Here is a 22,874-nt window from a genome sequence, read left to right as displayed (position 1 = left end):
TGGCAATGGTGTTCAATTTCGACAAAGAAGAGATTCAAGTCCTAAACTCCTTGAAAAGTCAGTTTGACGAGTCCAAGGAAACTGCTCTTGTAAGCTTTATCTTGCTGCCTCTTTACTGTCGCATGGCACATGAACTCCCAAATCACCGTAACCCTTCGTAATACTCGTATTATGCTAGGTGGAGGCGATTCAGACCTGCATGGACGAAGCGGTGAAGGATGGCTTGGTAACACCAGCTAAGCCCATCAAATTTACCGACTGGGAAGTAGTACGCTATGACGACATACCGCAACAGAATGACGGGTACGTACGACCTCCTAAATTATTCCTTGCCGACACGTCCAAGTTTACTAAAACCTAAACTAAACACTACAGGCATTCATGTGCGTTTTTCACACTGAAGTACATGTTGACATGGAACGGTGAAGTATTTACCGACAAAGTGGAGCAGGTGAGCCAAACACTATATTTTCTTGTAGAATATCTTATGACTGAACGCTGTGCTGACATATGTGTCGCTTATCAAATGTAGTCACAGATAGATATATTTAGCTGGAAAATAGTTTCAAGCTTGCTGCGTTCAGATTGCAACAGTCTTCGCATGGAAACATACAAGTACCCCATAACGGTTAGCGAAAAAGCACGAATATTTTATTTTATTCATATGTGTCTTGACGCTACCGAATGCACTCATGTCTACTTTACAGGCGGAGACGTATGGAGCCCACGTTGCATCGCAACCTATGGGTTCAGAAGACGATGTCCAAGAAATTATCGGTACTGTTGAGTGCAAGATGTCAGACACGTCGAGCTCCCCAAAGGATCCCGACACCCCGAGCTCCCCAAAAAAGCGGAGAGGACGTGGACGCCCGAGGAAGCTTGTCGATGAAGTGCAAGCTAAAAAAACAAAAAGTATGGAAGAGCTCAGAGTGAAATTTGATAGCAAGACCATTGCTAAACAAGTGGCTTCTTCGATGTCAAGACGATCACGCAAGCCATCACAAGCTATATCGAGCCCATTCAAGTTAACGAAATGGTAGTTTAGGTACGTACTGGGTAGCACTGTAGTTAGCACTACTTATGATACATTTGTCATTTACGATTTGGTGATTGAACTTTATCAAACGTGCATCGACGAGCGGTGAAAGATGGCTTGCTAACACCAGCTAAGACCGTAAAAAGTAGGGTATGATAACATACCACAATATAGCAATCTCTGCTGTCGCAGTACATATTTTTGGCAATCACGAACATTATGTAATTTTGGCAATTAGGGATGCATGCTCAGTTCTTTTGGCTGAACTGCCAATAGGTCATTCTGCCAATCATTTGCATGATGTACTTTTGGCAATATCTTATAGTACAACCTAAGTGCATGTCAAAAAGTGGCAATAGGTACTTTTGGCAATCATGTGCATGCTACATTTCTGGCAATTACTAATGCATGCTCATTTGTTTTGCTTCAAATGGCAGTATGTACTCCTGGCAAACATTTGTGTGCTCTACTTTTGGCAGCTATTAATACAAGCTCATTTATAATGGTTTAACTGTCCATAGAAATAACTTGAATGTCATTATTTCTAAACATACCAAATTCAGTGCAAGATATAGCATTAGCATCTTCAGTTAGAGTCATAACATATATGTACCATATATCACCATAGTGGAGGTATTAGGCAAGGTTGACCGCAATGCACTTAGGGTAGGTGCTAACAAGATAAACAATAGTTTAATGAAGCAACGACGCTTATTAGAACGGGGTAGACGCTTAATTAGGCGCCTATCATGTACAAATTGGCACTGCTGCTTCAGAAAACCATGTTTATTATTGTTAGCATGTACCTAAGCACGTAGCATTGGAAGTTGGCCATTACCAGAAATGAGCAATGTACTACCAAACACTTAAACATAGCATGTTAAACAGTCAGAACCCAAAAGATAGACGGCGCATAAGTTCAAGCAGTACGGTAGGGCAGAAGTATCACACGACAACCATAACATAAAAACAGTCTTAACTAGGGTGGGCCAGCAGTAACAACCAAGCAGCGCATCAGATCCTCAGCATCTTGGCCGGACGAGGAGGCCTCGGGAGGTAGAATGGCAGATGCCCCTTCGCGTACTTCCTGAGGAAGGCACCAAAAGCGGCATGTTTAGCCCGGACGTGGGGCTTGCGGTTCCTCCCATTACCACGGCCGATATAGGTGCCATGGATGATCAGGCTGTTGTAGTCGCTCTTGATAATCGCGCAGCAGAAGGGGCAGGCTATGTTGCCGTAGAGCCTGTTGTATCCGCTGCGGTATGGGATTTCCCCATTCCGCAGCCTCCTGGGGACGTAGCGGCTCTTGCTGTCCCTGCTCTCCTTACTATCATCCACGTCTTCGTCATCTTCCTGTGTGTTAGTTGATCGACAGCTATGTCAGATTAGGAATATAGAAATGTAGCATTTCGTAAGAGTATCAAGTACATTCCTAAAGTAGGAATACAAAAATATGATCAATCAAATGATTCACACAACATGTACCTCATGTATTGCAATATATGTTTATGTATTATTAGTTATCTTTCTTGTTCTTTTTTCTTTGCTTTGCATGCGTAGCTGTTCTCCCCTCTAAAGTACTCCTATTTGTACAATCTAAGTTGACAATTAACTAAAGTGTTCAGGTTTTACGGTATGAACAAATCACTTTACTGCATTCAAGCACATATTTTAGTTCATACTGAAAATAGATAATTCCAAAAACATGATCATTTCTTGCCATTTCTTGCAACAATATGTTGTATGATCTGGTTTTATCATAAAGAGATAATAGAAAATATCTAATTTAATGATATTCAAACTAGATGAGTACATACTACAAAGTAAAACTACCGCATCAACAAACAAAAGATTGCCCTCACTTGATATTTTGAAGACAACAAAACATATGAATGAGGTCATGAATTATGTATAAAAAAGAGAAATTTTGGATTGAGGTACATCGGTTGCGAACATAAGAAATTATGGCTTTAATTACTCATCCTTGTTGGTAATAATTACATAGGGTGCGTACATAAGAAACTCTGCAATGAATTACTGACTACAATCAGAAAATGTCTTCACAATATAGCTGTATGGCTTCATGATTTTCATAAAATAAACCAGTTTTTCTGACAACTAAATAAATGTACTGTTTACTAGGTCTCAACAGATTTGGTAATCAGATTGAAAATAAGATGCATAGTCCACTTCATTATATGGAAATCATGAAGCAGATAGAAATTTTTTGCACTGTTAAGGTAAGAAAGATTCTATAAGAAAGGAGAAAATGTGGTATCAGCTTTGTGCATATGGAGCATTATGATTACGCTTAGTAATGGAAAATTCTATATAGTAAGAATGCAATAGAAAATCTTGTTGCTAGAAATGTACTGTTGCATGGACTTGGCATGCATGATTACTGATGTGGCATAGTTTCATGGATTGATTTGTGTAAGAGAAGAACTAATCCATGTTTGTTGTTAATGGCAGACAGTGGCCGTAAATTGTTACTGCATGCATCAGTACTGACCAGATGCATGACTCGAAGATGTGGCCCAGTTTCACGCATACCAAAACCAGATAATGGGTTGCCACTATTGAAGAATGGAGCATATTTTCATGAATAGCAAAACCAGATAATGGGTTGCACAATTGAGGAACAGAGCATAGTTGTAACAGGGGTTGTACTCATTTAAACAGGGGTTGTACTACCAGGAGAAACATAGTGCTATGTGGTTGTTTGTGCATAGGTAGCATAATGCTTGAGCTTACAAATGGAATATTCTATATAGTACGCATGCTTGGAATTTTTCTTTTGTAGTAAATAAGATATTGAATGGCCAAAAATGCTGGGATTTCCCATCTGTCCACCGTTGGATTGGCTTCATCCAACAGCAAATATTCAAAGTTGTTTCCAGAGTACATGTTTAAAAAGTTACCATTTATAGAAGCTCAAGCAATGTTGATAAATATTTACTGTTGCATGTCAACTTTTCATGTTCTAGATATTAATCATTGATCCTCTTATTGACTGTCATTAAATAAACAAATTTGTAGGAAATTTTCCATCCACTCAGACCTGTCTGAAAGAATCCTACGTTTTTAGTATGCACAATCAAACACTCATACAATCCTGTAGGATTCAAGATGACATGCCACTCTAATCCCACGCTTTCCCTATTCCTGCGTTTTGGAAATCGTACGAATCAAAGAGGTGATACCTAAAAATACACCGTTTTCTATAGCAGAACTGATTATGACTACTGTTGCACGCACATGGGGATTTTAGGCCTACATGACTACTGTTCCATGCCAGGTTTCAGATTGAAGGGGTTTCCTTCCAAATGTACGAAACAACTAGTACTAATCCTAACCCTAAGGGAGAGATCAAGAAACATAACCTATCTGGACGAAATCTAATCCGTGCTGCATGCAATTCAGGAGAAAACCCCAAGGGAGAAAACCCCAAAAACAGAGTAGGAGAATAGAACAGAACAGAGTAGTACCTCCGAGAGCTCGTCGTCGACCTCCTCGTCGAACTCAACGGCCTCGTCCTGCACTTCTTGAGCGTCGAGGTGGGCCTCCTCGTAGCTCTTGTCGATGAGCTCGTACTGCTCGCGCTTCCGCTTGAGCCTCTGCTCCTCCAGATCCACCGCCACCTCCTCCTCCACCTGCTCCCCGACCGCAGGCTTGACCGCTGCGACGGCGGCCGGAGCAGTCGCAGCAGATGGTGCACCGCCTCCCGTCGCCGCGACGGCGCCCTCGGCCGCGCCAACCGCGGCGGCAATGACCACAGCAGGCTTCTCCACTGCTTCTACCGCCGCGTCCTTCTCCACCGCCGCGTCTTCACGGCCGGCGTTCATCTTCCGACGACGAAGGGCAAGGGAGGTGGTTGCTGGCTCGTAGGAGGTTGGTTCGAGGTGAGAGGAGAGGGTTTTTGCTGATTTGGGGAAGAAAAGCAGCAGGGGTGGGGGTGGGGGAGACGGGGGTGGGGGAGGCGGCCTTTATTTGGCGTGTGGGGGTGGACGTTTGGAGTTACCGAGGCTAGACGTGTGGCGTCGTGCGCTCGTGCACGCCCCAACCGCTTTCATTTAATATTTGTCATGAATTTGTATATTTTTATTTTTTGACCTGTGGTTTAGCGAGGAAATTGCACAAATTACCTACTTTTGGTGTTACTTTTGCATAGAACACCTACTTTACAGGTTTGTTGCACAAAAGAACACATATTGGGGTAATTTGTTGCAGCTAGGTCTAATCCGCCATTTTGGGTGGGTTAGCATGATTTGTGACAAGTGAGTCTAGTTTGTAAGTGCACCGCGGGAAAAAACACATTCCACATCAGCACCCAGCTAGAACTGTGCAAAATTTACAAATAGGTACTCCAGAAATAATTCTCATTGTTTCTGGGCCCACAAAAATGAACTATTGACAGCTTTTTTAGTTCCCACATAACATCTTGGCACACAAGAGCATGCACCAAACTTGTTCTCCTTCGACACACAGAGCTATAATGACGGGCATATACCAGTAATATTCACACTGCACGTGTCGATACCATCTTGACCAACATGCAACAACATTGGTCTCATTAGATTGATACATGCCATAAGGGGTCCAAATCATTCACCAATTCTTCTAGTCACATTCCACTCCAAGATGCAACAATGGATCGACATGTATCAATCTTGATATCTTTGCACAAATAATTGGTATCAGGGCCAGATGCACCAATAGATGTCACAATGCACTGACACATGTCACTTGGGCCAACACGCACCATGCCCACAAACAAGGAACAAATAAGTCTATAGGATCCACATGCACCGATAAACTACGTCTCGACATGCAACAACTTTTCGTAGTCACATCGCACGCACAGTGCATACCAAGACACGCCAACGGCCCGTCATGTAGCAATCTTCATGTGTTTTCACTAATCATGGTCTCTTTGGACTCACGGATGCCATAAGGGCCAAATGCACCATTATTGACACGTTGCACTAAAATGTGCCACTTGGGCCAACATGGATAATGGTTTTTTACTAGCAAGGATCACATAAGCCATTATATAGTGTTGGTACCCTAGCTAATAACAACATATATCAACATTGGTCCTAGTTGCAGCTTCACAGGACCACTTATGCCACACATGGAGCACAGCCTCGGTGCATGGTTTTTTTCGTGTGTCTGTGTCTGGATAAATGTCTTAAGGAGAGGCAAATTGGTTCAACCGAACACACTGCATCAGCCGAACTGGTTAGACCCTTTACCACACACCCGCATGGCCCTAGTTCGAATCCCCGTGAGGCAGTTGGAAATGCCAAATTTTTTTCTATGGGTACCGACACGTGGGGTCCCCTTGTCATCCACACAAACGCGCCACCACATGTACCACATTTGGCTAAGTGCACCTAGTACTCCACATCATTTTCAACTTCTTCGTCCCCTTCTCGACAAGCGCCGCCGCCGCCAGCTCCCGACGCCGCCTCTCTTCGCCGCCGGATCTGTGCGGCCGCCGCCAACTCCGGCAAGTTGGTGAGATCTCCCCTCATCCCCCTCGCGAATCTTCTTCCCTTCCCAAACCGCATGCGTCTCCCTCCGGGCGCGGATCTGATCCGGAAATTTTACTTGATACATGCGGTAGATGATTTGTTGATGGATATGATGGTTCTTTGATAGATTGATGGATGTCGTAGTGTAGGATCTGAGACGTACCAGGGAAAAGAGAGGCCCTGTTCAAATCAAAATGAGGCCCTATGTGTGAAAAAATAAATCAAAATAATTCATCCGTTCTTCACTATAGTATGTAGTACTGACATTGGATTGGATCTCATTGGGATTTATTAGGTAGATGATACTGGCATTGCCATTGTCATTGGCATTGCTTTGTTAGGTAGATGATAGTAAACAGATTTAATAGGCCTTGCATTTTAGGTTGTCACTATGATTTATTATATGTATGATCTTTGTATTGTACTATGGTAGCATACAATTCAACTTAGAGTTCAACATGTTCTGTGTAGAATGGAGGAAGCACCGTGTCGACATCGCCTCGTCGCCATCGCCAACAAAGACGATCCGCGGCCGGCAGGGACCACATGCTGGCACTGGGAGGACCGGGGGAGCTGTGGCCAACATGCACTCTCCTCCTCCTCGCCAGCCGCCGCGGGCGTCGGCCCATCATGACGACGCTTGTGATAATATTTCCATAGCGTCGTCCGACCCGCGGACCCTCCGCGACCAGTGCCAGGTTCTTCGGGAACGAGCTCACGAAGACGCTCGGACCACCGTCGAGCGCCGGCGCGAAACACGCCGCCAGTCGGACAAGCGGGCAGGACCCGCTATGGACCACCCAGCACCGGGGGCTCCGACGGCCTACCTTACGAGGTGGGCTGCCCGGCCTTCACCCGTGAGCTGCGGCAGTTCTAGTGGCCGTCCCACCGCACGTTAAAGCCCGACGTCGGCGAGAAGTACACTGGCAAGACCCATCCGTCCGAGTTCCTCAGCATCTACACCATCGCGATGCAGGCTGCTGGAGCTCGCGACGACAAGGTGCTTGCCAACTATTTTCCGCTGGCACTGAAGCCCAATGTTATGTCCTGGTTGATACACTTGCCGGTGGATTCCATTTCTTCTTGGTCGGATCTGTGCCATGAGTTCGTTGGCGCCTTCACAGGAGGCCACCAAGCTCATGGCCAGGCCAGTGACTTGCATATCATTCCCTAGAAGGAAGGGGAAACCCTGCGCAAGTACATCCAGAGATTCAGCCGGGTGCAGTACAACATCCCCGACGTTCACCCCGCCGTTGTGATCAGCGCGTTCCACCAGAACATGCGCAACCGCAAGATGCGCGAAGAGCTGGCGATGACCAAGGTTAAGGATGTGGCCGAGCTCTACGTTCTGTCCGATAGGTGCGCCCGGGCTGAAGAGGGAAGGAAGTACCCTGGCGAAGATGCCGGTGCGAAAACCGACTCTGCCGATGAAGACGCCACCATCCCGACGAAGAAGGGCCAGCGTCCCAACAGGAAACGCAAAGGCAAGGCCGTGCTTGCCGTTGAAGGATCTGACGACACCGGCGTTGGCAAGAAGGTCAAGGCAGACGCCCCCGGCAAGGAGATTGCCGGGTGCGCCGGCTGCCAGGCCTTGGCGGCTGCCGACAAGCCAGGAAGCTCCGGCAAGCAATACTGCAAGATCCACCGCACCAAGGGCCACGACCTCCAGAACAGCCAACAAGTCGAGCTGCTTGCTGAGAAGCAAAAGGCTGAGTACGAGAGGCGGGACAAGGAGAAGGACCAGGGCGGTGCTGGGGGATCCGGCAAGAAGCGTGGCGGCCAAGGAAGCCATCCCGGCAAGGACAACCAGCAAGAGAGGCCCGCCCGGGGCCGTGACAAGAAACAAGAAGACGATGATCACGACGAGGACGACGAGTCCGGCGAGCAAGGGTTCCAAAAGGCTACGGAGTCCATGTGCGTCGATGGCGGCGCCTCGCTGCATACTTCTCACCGCCAGCTCAACCAGTGGACGCGTGAGATTACAGCAGCGAAGCCGTTGTTCGACGCTCAGAAGCCGCTGAAGTGGTCCAGCACGCCCCTCATCTTCGACGCCGAGGACCACCCTGACCGCATGACCGCGGTCGGGTGTTTGCCATTGTTGGTCTCACCAACGATACGGAACCTCAGGGTGAACAAGATGTTGGTTGACGGCGGGGCCGGCCTGAACCTGATCTCGCCTGTCGTGATCAAAAGATTTTAAATCCCTGATGGAGACCTCGAGGAAACGGGCACGTTTCAAGGGGCCAATCCGGGGAGGAGCCAGCCGAAGGGGAAGGTCACATTGCCCGTGACGTTTGGAGGGGAGTTGAACTACAGAACGGAGAGGATCATCTTCGACGTGGCCGAGATCCCCTTGCCCTACAATGGGATCCTCGGCCGCCCGGCACTAGCCAAGTTCGTGGCAGCATCACACTATGCCTACAACATGCTAAAGATGCCCGGGCCGTTGACCATCATCTCCGTCCCCTCCAACAAGAAGGACGCGCTGATCTGCGCCGACCAACTCTACCGGGAAGCAGTTGCAGCAGCTGCCGTCAAGGCGCCTGCTCCTTCCGCTGAAGGCCCGGGGGGGAGAAGAAGCCCGGCAAGACCTCTCGCACCCACTCCGGCAAGTGCACCTCCTCAGAGTGTTGTGCTACCGTCGAGGACGTACCAGAGAGCTCTACCGGCAAAGGCAGGAAATCCAGAGCCGAGCCACCGCAGACCAAGAAGGTGTCCGCCAGGGAGGATGGCACGAGAGGGGCCTTCACCATAGGCTCCACCCTCGACAGCAAATAGGAAGGCACGCTCGTCACCTTCCTGCGGGCGAATGTCGACGTGCTTGCATGGCGAGCATCCGACATCCCCGGTGTTCCCAGGGAGGTGATTGAGCACCACCTAGCTGTCTGCCCTCATGCGCAGCCCGTCAAGCAGAAGGTCAGAAAGCAGGCTCTGGAGAGGCAGGAGTTCATCACAGAGGAGATCAGGAAGTTGGAAGCGGCGGGTTTGGTGAGAGGACTGCTCCACCCGACGTGGTTGGCCAATCCGGTAGTGGTGCGCAAGGCGAATGGGAAGTGGAGGCTGTGTATTGACTACACAGATATTAATAAGGCTTGTCCTAAGGACCCCTTCCCATTGCTGCGCATCAACCAGATTGTTGACTCCACGGCCGGGTGTAATCTGTTATCATTCCTCGACGGCTACTCGGGCTACCACCGAATCTTCATGAAAAGAGAGGATGAAGAAAAGACAGCATTCATCACCCCATATGGTACGTATTGCTTTTTACGGATGCCTTTCGGGTTGAAGAGTACCGGCTCGACGTTTGCAAGAGCAGTCCAAATTGGTTTTTAACCTCAACTCCATAGAAATATGGAGGCATACATGGATGACATAGTGGTCAAAACCAAGGACGGGCCAACTCTTGTGCAAGATCTGGAAGAGACATTTTCCAACCTACGCAAGATCAACCTCAAGCTGAACCCTGAGAAGTGTGTCTTTGGTGTTCCGTCCGGCAAGCTTCTCGGGTTCTTTGTGTCGCAGCGCAGGATCGAGGCAAATCCAGACAAAATCAAGGCTATTGAGCAGATTGAGGCCCCCAGGCGGATCAAGGATGTGCGTGGGCTCACCGGCTGCGTCGCCGCCATGAGCCGATTCATCTCCAAGTCCGCCGAGTGCGCCCTTCCTTTCTTCAAAATCTTGAAGAAGGCAGGCCGAATGGAGTGGACCCCAGAAGCCGAGGCAGCATTGCAGGATCTGAAGAAATACCTTTCCTCCATGCCGATACTGGTTGCGCCTAAACCACAAGAGCCGTTGCTGCTATATCTGGCGGCGATGAATCAAGTGGTCAGCGCCGCACTGGTGGCACGGAGGGAGGTCGACAAGGGGGCAGTGACGGCGGCGGAGCCAGTGGATGGCAAGCCAAAGATTCCCCCAGCAGGGCCTGGTGCCGGCAAGGCGCGGCCCCCGGCAGAGTCTGATGCAATCGAGGCAGTGCCCGTGCAGTCGAGTGAGGTGGCGCGGAAGAAGAAGATGACGCAGCACCCGGTTTACTTTGTCAGCTGCCTCTTGCAGGGAGCTAGGTCGAGGTATTCCGGTGTGCAAAAATTGCTCTTCGGCCTCCTTATGGCCTCGAGGAAGCTGCGTCATTACTTCCAAGCCGACGAGATCACTGTCGTCACCCGCCTCCCATTGCAACGGATACTGCATAACCCAGATGCGACCGGAAGGATTGTGGAATGGGCCTTGGAATTGTCAAGCTTTGGTTTAAAGTTTGAGAGTACCTCGACAATCCAGAGCAGAGTCTTGGTGGAGTTCATTGCAGAATGGACCTCGACGCCTGACGAAGAAATCCAGGAGACCACTCTCCCCGGCAAGGAAGCAGACCGCGACTGGATCATGTACTTTGATGGGGCTTTCTTGCTGCAAGGCGCCGGTACCGGTGTGCTGCTCGTCGCACCCACCGGAGAGCACCTCAAGTACGTGGTCCAGATGCACTTTCCCAGGGAGATGTCCACCAACAACACTGCTGAGTATGAAGGATTGCTTGTCGGTCTCAGGATCGCGGCAGACCTCGGGGTTAAGAAGCTCATCGTCAGGGGTGACTCGCAGCTCGTTGTCAGACAGGTCAACAAGGATTATCAGAGCCCATTGATGGAGGCTTACGTAGATGAGGTGAGGAAGCTGGAGGAACGCTTTGACGGTATCCAAGCGGAGCACGTCCCCCGAATGGAGAAGGACATCGCCAATTACCTGTCGAAGCGTGCCGCATTCAAGCTACCTGTGGAACCAGGTACCTTTTTGCTCCGTTTAACTCAACCATCCGTCGAACCATCAACAGGGCAGAACAAGCGGAGGAAGTCAGGTCCTGGCAAGTACTTTCCTACCGAGCCCCCTGGGGCCACCGGCAAGGGTGCTGCCGCGGACGCTGAGCCTGCCCAAGAGCGACTGGCTCCGGCAGGGCGTCAAGCCCTAGCCGTAGAGACGGCCGCTCCCATGGCGGGAGAGATGCCTTTGGTCCTTGCCGTCGAGCCCCAGGCTCCGGCATGGGCGCAGCATACCGTCCAATTCCTCCAAATAGGGGAGCTTCCTGAGGAACAGGAAGAAGCGGAGAAAGTAGCCCGTCGGTCCGCCCTGTACCAGTTCATCGATGACGTCCTGTACAGGACAAGGCCACACGGCGTGAAATTGAAGTGCATCCCCCGGGAGGAAGGACTGGAGCTGTTGGCGGAGATACATGGAGGCATATGTGGCTCCCACATAGGGTCGAGGCCCCTTGCCGGAAAGGTGTTCCGGCAAGGTTTCTTCTGGCCCACCGCCCTCCAGGATGCGACGACACTAGTAACCAAGTGTGAAGCGTGTCAGTTCCATTCAAAGAAGCTTCATCAACCAGCTCAAGCCCTTCAAACAATCCCTCTCTCCTGGCCATTCTCGGTCTGGGGGCTCGATATACTGGGCCCTTTCCCCCGCGCTGTCGGTGGCTTTGAGTACTTGTACGTTGCGATCCACAAGTTCACAAAGTGGCCGGAGGTGGAAGTAGTGAGAAAGGTGACTGCTCAGTCAGCTGTCAAGTTTTTCAAGGGACTGGTCTGCCGTTTTGGTGTACCAAACAGAGTCATCACCGACAACGGCACGCAGTTCACAAGCCACACCTTCATGCAATACATTCAAGACCTCGACAGCAAGGTCTGTTTTGCTTCCGTGGCACATGCACGGAGCAACGGCCAAGCAGAGAGGGCAAATGTTGAAGTGTTGCGAGCCCTAAGGACAAAGACTTTTGACAAGCTGCGCAAGAGCGGAAGGCGCTGGATTGATGAATTGCCGGCGGTTCTTTGGTCGATCAGGACGACGCCAAATCGAGCCACCAGCCAGACACCTTTTGCCCTGGTATACGGGGCAGAAGCAGTTCTCCCCACGGAACTCATATACGGGTCACCTCGAGTGCTCGCTTATGGTGAGCTTGAGCAAGAGCAGTTGCGCCAAGATGACGCGACGCTCCTTGAGGAAGATCCTCTTCGGGCGGCTGTGAGAGCAGCGCGCTACCAGCAAGCCTTGTGCCGCTACCATAGCCGCAAGGTTCATGCCCGAAGCTTTAAGGAAGGCGACCTTGTTCTTCGGCGCGTTCAGTCGGCCAAGAATTCCAACAAGTTGACGCCAAAGTGGGAAGGCCCTTATCGGGTAATACGAGTCACCAGGCCCGGCGCAGTCCGCCTGGAGACCGAAGATGCTGTCCCAGTGAGAAACTCCTTGAACATCGAGCATCTTCGCAAGTTTTACCCATAAGGCACGGCTTGCCAGGCCTCCCGGCAAGCCACCTTTTGTACAAGCTTTGCCGGCAAGGCATGTAACCCTTTGTACAAAGCCAGGCGCAGACCCTGAGCATAAATAAATGAAGCGTTGGCGCCCTAAATGATAGCATGCATGCTAGGTCGAGTCTCTTTCTTGGTTAGGGTTGATAGTGCTTATCGGCGACTAACCCCTAGCCTAGAGGTCGAGTGCGCGTCTATCTATTTCTTTTCTGTCCTCCTTTGGTTCGCAGGGCACATGAGCACTTCTGCTGACCTACTTGGAAGAAAGGAAACGGACAGGCGTCCCGGCCCCGGCAAACCAGAGTTGCCGGGGGCTGCAAGCGCAAGGGTCCAACCGCGGCAAGACAAGGCTGCCGGGGGGCGCAGATCCAGATAATTCTTTCATCCTCTATCATGCATTTCGGAATGGAACTAGGATATGTGAAACCTCGTTTTATTTCTAGGCCACCGTGCTCCCCTTTTCTATACCCCAGGATTATCTCCTGGGCCCGGATTTGGTTGTAGTCGCGGTGGCAAGGAAGTAGAACAAGGAGCCTAAGCCCGCTTCATCCCTGCCTCCGCCAAGAGCGCGAGAATGGTCGAGCGAAGTATGAGGGGACGGCAAGGCCTGTTGCCGGGTGAAAACGTTTATCTTAAATTGTAACAAGGATTCGCTCCTTGTCGCGGGGTCTACCCACGAACGAAAAACCCGGCAAACATCCCTTTTTCATTAAAAGCATCCCACACAGGTACAGTCCGTACGGAATGAAAAACATGAACAAGGGGGATTACAAGCTTTAAATTTAACAAGGCCCGAAGGCTTACAGATTAAAAAAGAGATAAGATGCCCGTGATCCCTTTCTTGTCCCTCTCCTCAGGAGGCAGGTCAAGGAGGCGAGAGGGCAAAAGGGGCGCCTAGGCAAGCTACGAGCAGCAGAAAGCTCCAAGAGAAAACCTCGGTGGCTGCCCACAGGTGGGCCGGTGATGACGGTGCCGGGAAAGGAGCTGGAAGACGAGGCGGCAGGACCGGCAGTACGCGACGAAGGCGTCGATGCCCGCGTACTCCGAGTTGACGGCCTTGACACCCGCCCTCTTCCTCTTTCGCAGCCTCCCGATGCCAGCCACCCAAGGAGACGGCCCCGAGAAGTTCAAGGAGCTGGCACCACCCCCGGCGAAACTCTGCCGGAGGAGTGGCCAGGTGCAGATGCTGTTGCTGCCGCACCCGCCCAGGCGTGGGGCGTCCGACGCCTAGCCGGACTCATCCCCGTCATCTGCCCCGCTGTCCCCCTCATCACTTTCGCTCGAGGAAGAGCTTCCATCATCGGAATCTCCATCGGAGGAGCTCTCCACGCAGCACTTCAGGCGAGTCCCGAAGTCTCCGAAGACCTTGACGGAGAGCAGACCGTCCTCCATTAATTTGAATTAGTGGACGAGCCCCGCCGTCAGGCTGTGGATGCGAGCGAACGTCCTCCACCCACGACGGAGGTACATGACCCGAGGAGTCGGGAAGTCGACGTCGACCCGCGTGCCCCCATTCCCACAACCCCTCATGTGCAGTCTGAGGGATTGGGGCGGGTCACGCTCCATCTCTTGAGCAAACGGGGAGGGAAGACGAAGACGGCGACGCGGAGGCCGGCGAAGCCTGATGAAGAACTTGCGGGGCTGGTCTCCGACGTGGCCTTCCATTGGAAAAGGCATCATTGGCGGAGGCAAAGCCGGCGCGCCGCCCCGTCCTCCTCTTCCCCAAGAACCACGACCTCTGCCCCGGCCTCGGCCATGGCCTCACCCCCTCCCCCTTCCCCTCGCAGCCGGTTCCACCACCGCGGGCTCAGGAGGAGGAGGGACGCGCTGTCGGGCGGCGACCCTCGCAGCCACCGTCGAGGGACCAGGATTCCCCTTCTCCATGGAGAATGAAAGGAAGGAGCAGAAGCGAGAGGAGATAGATGACAGAAGAGTGCGGGACGCCATCCCCCTTCCCCCTCTTTATAAAGGGGCGGGGTCGGGGCTCGGCCACCCCGCTCGGCCAATCCAGCCACCAGAGGCGCAGGGAATCAGGACCGACCCGCTGCCCCAACCAGCGACGGCCCGGTTTCCCGCCTCCACCGCTTGCCACCCCAGGCGCATGAAGGACGCGTGGCGGACATGCAGAACCGAGGGGACGGGTGAAGTGACCTCTCCCCACCCCGTGATCGTGGGGAGTGGACGCCTTGAAGACCGCGACCCGGCCCCGTTCAGTAAATGAGCCGCGCCTCCACGCCTCCCTCTTTTTACGAGGAAGGCGCGAGCCGCCTCTTTACTGCGATGTGACGCATGCGTGTGGAAACCGCCCCACGCATGCTGCCCACGTCACACACACCCCTCCACGCCGCGCCGTGCGCGCGGGTCGTGGGAAGCGCAGCGCGCGAAAAGTTTTACCACGGTAAAAACTGCCCCGCCTGCCCGCGCACCGTTTTGGGCCTGGCCCAACAACATGTCGCGCTTATGTGTGGCCCAGGCCCGAGGGCTCATGTCGGTGTACAAAAAGAGGGGCACACTTTTGTACCCCTTTACCTGTGCACGGGCAGTCGGAGCCGCACCCGCGGTCACACCAAGTAGAACAGGGGAGGTGAGCCAAGGTAAGACCGAAGCCCAAGATAATCAGAGCGACGCCAAGACCAAGACCACAAAGAGCAGAGGGACGAAGCAGGTTCCCCCGGCAAGACCCTTGCCGGGGCAGCCCCAGCAACCCTGGCAAGACCCTTGCCGGGGCAGCTAGCCCCACACCAACAGAGCGAGCCACCCTTGAGCCCACGGTCTCCAACATCACGTTGGGCCAGGGCTCGGGAGGCACCTCCATGGTGGCATGCAGATCTTTGTGAAGACAAGGAACACTCACACTACTAGGAAAAGGGCTATAGCTAATATGGACATTAATGGCGCACCATGTATATGGTGCGCCACTGCTATATAGTAGTGGCGCACCAGATACAGGTGCGCCATTAGTGTCCTCATTACTAATGGCGCACCAGACACACGGTGCGCCATTACTAGCAATTTTTTTCCAAAACTATTAATGGCGCACCAGGGCACAGTGCGCCATTACTAGTTTTAACTAGTAATGGTGCACCACACGCTCCGTGCGCCACTTCTAACATTTTTTTTTACTTTTTTTTCAAAACTAGTAATGGCTCACCGGGGTACAATGCGCCATTACTAGTTCAAACTAGTAATGGCGCATCCCAGACACGGTGCGCCACTACTAACAATTATATATATATATATATATATATATATATATATATATTGCAAAACTAGTAATGGCGCACCAGTAACAGGTGCGCCATTAGTAACCAGGGTTACTAATGGCGCATTTTTATGTGGTGCGCCATTGGTGACCTGAGACCAGCTAGATATTTTGGACAGCCACCTACCACACTCACTTTCCCCACTTCATTCTCTCCACCTCCTCCTCCAAGCTTGTCTCGGCAGCCTCCTCCTCCTCACCTCATTTGCACCATAGATTCACCCAAATTAAGTGGTTAAATTCCCTTTTTTTGATAGGTAAGTAAGGGGAAAGCTTTCTTTATGTTGTAGATCTACGTTTTTTCTCCCTCCAACAACATGCACATGCACTTTTTATGGCCTAGCTAGATCTACGTATGTTTGTGGTGTTGCATATGTATGTGGTGTTGCATATACGTTTGTGTTTGCAGGTACCGGTATTTGAAATGCGATAGTTGCCAATTTTTTCTTGGTTCTAAAATATCATTTTGCTCTACCCTGCAGGCGACCATGGTCCACACGATGACCGAAGGCATCGTGAATAGGTTTTTGAGCTCCGCGAAGGCCGAGATGCTTCAAAAGAACGAGACGGAGATAAGATGTCCGTGTCAAAGATGCAAGCTAAAGAGCCTTATTGCGGACCCGGATTCCGGACAGGTGCGGGACCACCTGCTCTTGTGTGGTTTCATGGATGGCTATCGGTGGCAAGGTGATGAAGATGACTATGAAGTCATCCATGGGGGCCGGGCAAGAAATGAGGAAGGGCAGCAAGGCAACCACCGCGGCGAGGGTGGGCGAGAAGATGAAGAATCTCCAGGACATGATCACGACGGTGATGCTGTACACAGTCATCATGTAGAAGATGCTGGACATGATGATGAGGAAGATCAAGACGAAGGGCATGATCATGAAGATGAAGATGTCGGAGCAGACGACGATGGACCATCGATGGGCTGGGAGCAGGACCCTCATATTCAAGAGCTGCTTCTCAAGCAGACGGATAACGCAAGAGCTGCCGCCCGAGAGAAAGCCAAGCTGGATCAACTGGAGATAGACACGGTTACTCCATTGTATGAAGGATGCAGGCCCGAGGATACCCGCCTGAAAGTAACGCTCATGGCTCTGGAGATGAAGGTAAAACACAAAATGACTGACGCATGCTTCGACGAGAACATGTCATTCTGGCACGAACGTCTTGCCAAGGGGAACAAGTGCCCGACCAGTTTCGAGGAGGCAAAGAAAATCGTGTGTCCTCTGGATTTACCGCACGTGAAATACCATGTGTGCATGAACAATTGCATCATTTATCAGCATGAGCACGCGGAGTCTACCATATGTCCGGTGTGCGGCGTCACTCGATACAATAAGAGGAAGAAAGCTCCTCGAAAAGTGGTGTGGTACTTTTCGATCACTCCTCGTCTGCAGCGGTATTTCGCGGACCCTAAGCTAGCAAAGCTCCTGCGTTGGCACGCGGATAGGGAGGAGAAGAAGCGAGAAGATGACGAAAATGATCTGGAGATAATTAAAAAAGACAAGATGCTGAGTCACCCTAAGGATGCGAGCCAGTGGCAAGCGTTGAACTTCGAACACCCAGAATTTGGGGACGATCCAAGAAACATCGTGCTGGGCGCGAGCACCGATGGAGTCAATCCATTTGGCAGCCAGAGAAGCACACATAGCACCTGGCCTGTGGTTGTGCATGAAGAGGAAGTACATTCACATGAGTATGCTAATTGAAGGGCCGAAACAACCAGGGAACGACACCAATATGTATCTGGGGCTGCTGAAAGAGGAGCTAGACATGCTGTGGAAAACGCCAGCCAATACGTGGGACGCCGCAGAAAAAGAATATTTCCCTATGAGAGCCGCACTGCTCACGACGGTGCACGACTATCTCGGTTATGGATATCTCGCGGGGCAGGTGGTCCACGGATTTTCTGGATGCGTCAGGTGCATGGATGACACAACGTATCGCCAGCTAGATAGAGATCCCGGGTCTTCAAAAACCGTGTTCATGGGACATCGAATGTGGCTTCGCGACGATGACTCATGGAGAAAATGCAAGGATCAGTTCGATGGTGAATACGAACCCCGAAGACGCCCGCGTACGAGGAGCGGCGAGGAAATAGACGAGCTGTTGAAAAATTGGAAAGAGTGCCTAGAGCCGGGAAAGAAGCGAAAGGCGCCAGAGCCGCTGCTGAAGGTATGGAAAACAATATCTGTTTTCTGGGACTTGCCGTACTGGAAGATCCACCGTGTGCCTCACAGCCTTGATGTCATGCATATCACGAAGAACGTGTGAGAGAGTCTGCTTGGTACCCTGCTCAACATGCCAGAGAGGACCAAAGATGGGCCGAAAGCAAGGGCAGACTTGAAATCAACGGGCATCAGGGAGGAGCTTCACGCTAATGATGATGAGGCGAAGCAGGACACGGAAAGTCGCCGCAAAGGCAAAAAGGCCAAGAAGACCGGAAATGACTACCCTCCCGCGTGCTTCACTTTAAGTCAGGAGGAGATCGAGCAGTTTTTCACCTGCCTCGTAGGAGTAAAACTTCCTTACGGTTACGCGGGAAAGATAAGCAGATACCTAGACTCAGCGAAGCAGAAGTTCAGCGGGATGAAGTCTCACGACTGTCACGTGCTGATGACGCAGATACTTCCAGTTGCAATCCGTGGGATCATGGACGCGCACGTCCGTAAAACGCTATTTGGCCTATGCAACTTTTTCGACGTCATCTCTCGGAAGTCGGTTGGCGTGAGGCAACTCAGAAGGCTACAGGAAGAGATCGTGGTGATAGTATGCGAGCTCTTCCCGCCCGCATTCTTCGATGTTATGGTGCATCTGCTGGTCCATATCGTGGAGGATATCATCCAACTCGGGCCGACGTTCCTGCACAGCATACACCACACGACTTCGACAAGTACGGCGACCCGAAGATGGAACATGACGACGACGATGAAGTGCCATACACCACAAGAAGAAGCAGGACCACCCTACCTAAAGGACGTCCGTTCAAGAGAAGAACTCCATTTGCGAAAAAGAAGGGCAAGAAGATTGTGAAAAGATAGCTAGCTAAGATCGATTGTATTTAAATCGTAGTCTTCATTTCTCGATTGTAATTCGACATATTGATATGATATTTCTTCTGTTCTAGTCCTCATGAATATTAATTTATGTTTATTCTGGTATTGAATTTCTAACTCACAAAAAGTATTGAATTTGTTAATATTTTTTGAACTCATGAATATTTTTAAATTTCATGGGCACGTTTTGAATTCATGAATATTTTTTCAAATTTGATGATATTTTTTCATATTCATAGATGTTTTACCAATTCACAAACGAATGCAATTAAAAATCCAAAAAAAAAACAAATTTGATGATATTTTCAAATAACAAATTTGATGATATTTTTTCATATTCATAAATATTTTCAAATAACAAATTTGATGATATTTTTTCATATTCGTAAATATTTTCAAATAACAAATTTGATGATATTTTAAAAAAAATTATTACTGTTTTTATAAAAAAATTACTGTTTCATACATATTCATTTTCTAAAAAATTATTAGATGCAACAAATAATAATTAAAAAAAGTTACTAATGGCGCACCAGAGGTTGGTGCGCCATTGCTATCACTGTTGTTATAAAAAAAATTTATTGTTTCATATTCATATTCATTTTCTAAAAAATTATTAGATGCAACAGAAAATAATAACAATAATAAAAGTTACTAATGGCGCACCAGAGGTGGGTGCGCCATTGCTATCACTGTTTTATAAAAAAATATTACTGTTTCATATTCATATTCATTTTCTAAAAAGTTATTAGATGCAATAAAAAATAATAAGAAAGTTACTAATGGCGCACCAGAGGTGGGTGCGCCATTGCTATCACTGTTTTTATAAAAATATATTACTGTTTCATATTCATATTCATTTTCTAAAAAATTATTAGATGCAACAAAAAAAGTTACTAATGGCGCACCAGAGGTTGGTGCGCCATTGCTATCACTGTTGTTATAAAAAATTATTATTGTTTCATATTCATATTCATTTTCTAAAAAATTATTAGATGCAACAGAAAATAATAACAATAATAAAAGTTACTAATGGCGCACCAGAGGTGGGTGCGCCATTGCTATCACTGTTTTATAAAAAAATATTACTGTTTCATATTCATATTCATTTTTAAAAAAATTATTAGATGCAACAAAAAATAATAAGAAAGTTACTAATGGCGCACCAGAGGTGGGTGCGCCATTGCTATCACTGTTTTTATAAAAATATATTACTGTTTCATATTCATATTCATTTTCTAAAAAATTATTAGATGCAACAAAAAAAAAGTTACTAATGGCGCACTAGAGGTGGGTGCGCCATTGCTATCACTGTCTTTATGGCGCACCCCTAGATGGTGTGCCATTGCTAACCTTCCCCCCTTGTGTGTGCTGTCCATCTCGCCAGACGTTCGTCGACCTTCTCCCAATCTCGCATCTCTCTCAGCGCCCGACCCACTGCGCCGACACCCCACCCACTGCGCCGCCGCCCCTACTGCGCCGCCGCCCATTCTCCTCCTCCTGTCCATCGCCTTCGGCCTCCTGCCCCTGACTGACTAGACTGCCCTAGCCTCCGCGCGCAGTTCACCGTCCCGGATCTCCACCCCGGCACGCTCGACTCCCTGCTTGCCCTCAGCGACGACCTCGTCAAGGTACCTGCTTTCCATCCCGATCTTGCCCCCCGCCCTAACTGTTCTTGCCCCCGGCCTGATCTGGCCTCTGGCTGCAGTCCAACATCTTCATCGAGGGCGTCTCGCAGAAGATCCGCCGGCAGATCGAGGACCTGGAGCGCGCCGGAGGGGTCGAGCCCGGCACCCTCACCGTCGACGGCGTCCCCGTGGACAGCTATCTCACCAGGTCCGTCTCTGCCTGTGGCCAGTGCTGATGCTTACATTCCTCATCTACCCACCAGCGCTTGCTTATCTGCTGAGGATGGATGGATGGATGCAGGTTCGTGTGGGACAAGGGCAAGTACCCCGTCAACGCCCCGCTCAAGGAGACTGTCGCCAGCATCCAATCCCAGGTCAATGTGCTCTGTTTCCTGTAAGTAGTGTTATGGTGTGGTACTGAAAACCTTTTGTATGCAAATGCAATAGGATAATAGTCTGCTCGAAAGCTTGCTGAAATGTTTTGTGTTCATAGTTGATGAGTAGCATTTCTTCTTTGATTTAGCCATTGTTTGAGCAATTTCATTTCTACATACATGTGTACTGGGTTTCAGTAGCATCTACTATGGTCCATGCATTGATGCATAGGTATATAACTGATGAGATAAATAATAACAAGAGTAAAATGGAGGTGACTGGGTAGCAGAGGTTCATTATAACAGCAATCTAGAGATGTTCTGACCAAGCTTGTATGCAAATTCACTGCAGACTCAGCATTGCCAGCCCATTGAACACTTGTCTCATGCATCTATAGATAGATAACTTTGGCTGTAGGGATAATTTAACCGCACAGACAGCTGGGAATTGTTCTAAATTTCAAATCGAAGACTATCCACCCATTGAACACTTGTCTCATCATTCTGTATGTGTGCATTGGTGAAAAGAGAAGGAAAAAGAATTAACAAGCTTAACATTTGGGCAAGTAGAATCTGGCCAGATAGTAAGGGACAGAAAGTTGTGCAATCTGAAATCCTCTCTGAGTGGCACATATAGAAAGCCTAGATTTATTTTTCTTCTCCTTACTCTACTGTATGCTAGGAAAATGTGTACTAGTGCATCCGTAGTACTACTAGTGCCACTTAGGGATGCTCTGTGTGCTTGTTTTCTCGATCCAAATGGGTTATCAAGTTGGAAGTTAACTGCAGACAGATGAGGAAGTGGAAGTATTCAGTGCTATCTTGTGATCATTTCCAAACTGAGCAATCGGCCACTGTGATCATGCTGCTTTGGATGCTCCTAGTTCTGATATGCTTGTTTTTTCTTCTGGCCACTGGCAGTTTTTATGCTGCATGACACTCCTAGTTCATGGGGTGGATGGTCCATGGCTCATAGCTCAGAAGATGGATATATGGCTATTTAATTTGCAGAAAAAATAACAGAATTAGTACATCATGTGTTAGTTGTCTATTGGATATCTGTAGAGCCACTGGATGCATATGAACTGCACTACTTCCTGATGTCTGACCAATGTAAAATAACCAGGAAGTGCATTGTAATCAGAGGGCATAGAATGCTCTGGTTTTTAGGCAAATGCTAGTAACTTGTGCTTTCATATCCTAGTTATCAGATATTGCGCTTGTTTTAGAATTGGGTGCTCCATTGTTTCTGAATGACTGAAGTCACTGAACCTTTTTCACTTGTGTTATCACTATCACTTGGCTATTGTGGTACATGATCTCATCTACCATAACTGTCTAAGGACATGCAGAGTAGTATGACACTGTTTCAGTTATAAGCATCCTTGCCAATTTATCATGGATGACTATTTTTCATGTAGTTGTGCTGATTGAACCTCCACTTGCAACTGTCAGTTATCTGGTTTTATTATTTCCCATACACATGTAGAATGCTTTCTGCTTTTCAAGATTTCAAAGGAGTCTCTTATCTACCCTGCCAGTTAATAAACAAGTACTCTGTTTTCAGATAGCTTGATAGTTAATCAACAAGTACGCTGTTTTCAGATAGCTATCATTGCACCTACAATAGTCCTGTATTTTTCTCCCCTTTGCCTTCTCCTTGTGTGTGAAATCTCCGGGTTTACATT

The 22,874-nt window shown here is 49.2% G+C and overlaps 2 protein-coding genes across 2 annotated transcripts in view; one reads left to right on the top strand and one right to left on the bottom strand.

The window, feature by feature from the left end:
* Positions 1 to 1,901: 1,901 nt before the first annotated feature.
* On the bottom strand, positions 1,902 to 4,968 carry LOC123494086 (uncharacterized). Its single transcript, XM_045228719.2, has 2 exons — positions 4,525 to 4,968; positions 1,902 to 2,389 (listed from the first exon to the last, which is right to left on the bottom strand). The coding sequence occupies exons 1-2, from the start codon at positions 4,879 to 4,881 to the stop codon at positions 2,051 to 2,053; spliced, it is 696 nt and encodes a 231-aa protein (XP_045084654.2). The 5' UTR covers positions 4,882 to 4,968; the 3' UTR covers positions 1,902 to 2,050.
* A 13,174-nt stretch (positions 4,969 to 18,142) lies between these two features.
* LOC120964932 (uncharacterized) overlaps positions 18,143 to 22,874 on the top strand; it is a 28,724-nt gene continuing 23,992 nt past the window's right edge. Inside the window, exons 1-4 of the mRNA XM_073499327.1 lie at positions 18,143 to 18,178; positions 20,747 to 20,815; positions 20,893 to 21,020; positions 21,114 to 21,206. Coding sequence (XP_073355428.1) covers positions 18,143 to 18,178; positions 20,747 to 20,815; positions 20,893 to 21,020; positions 21,114 to 21,206 — 326 coding nt within the window. The remainder of the gene's footprint in view (positions 18,179 to 20,746; positions 20,816 to 20,892; positions 21,021 to 21,113; positions 21,207 to 22,874) is intronic.

The sequence above is a fragment of the Aegilops tauschii genome, chromosome 5 (genome assembly GCF_002575655.3).
Source record: "Aegilops tauschii subsp. strangulata cultivar AL8/78 chromosome 5, Aet v6.0, whole genome shotgun sequence".
In the NCBI taxonomy this organism is placed as follows: domain Eukaryota; kingdom Viridiplantae; phylum Streptophyta; class Magnoliopsida; order Poales; family Poaceae; genus Aegilops; species Aegilops tauschii.
This window is presented reverse-complemented; position numbering and strand designations above follow the sequence as displayed.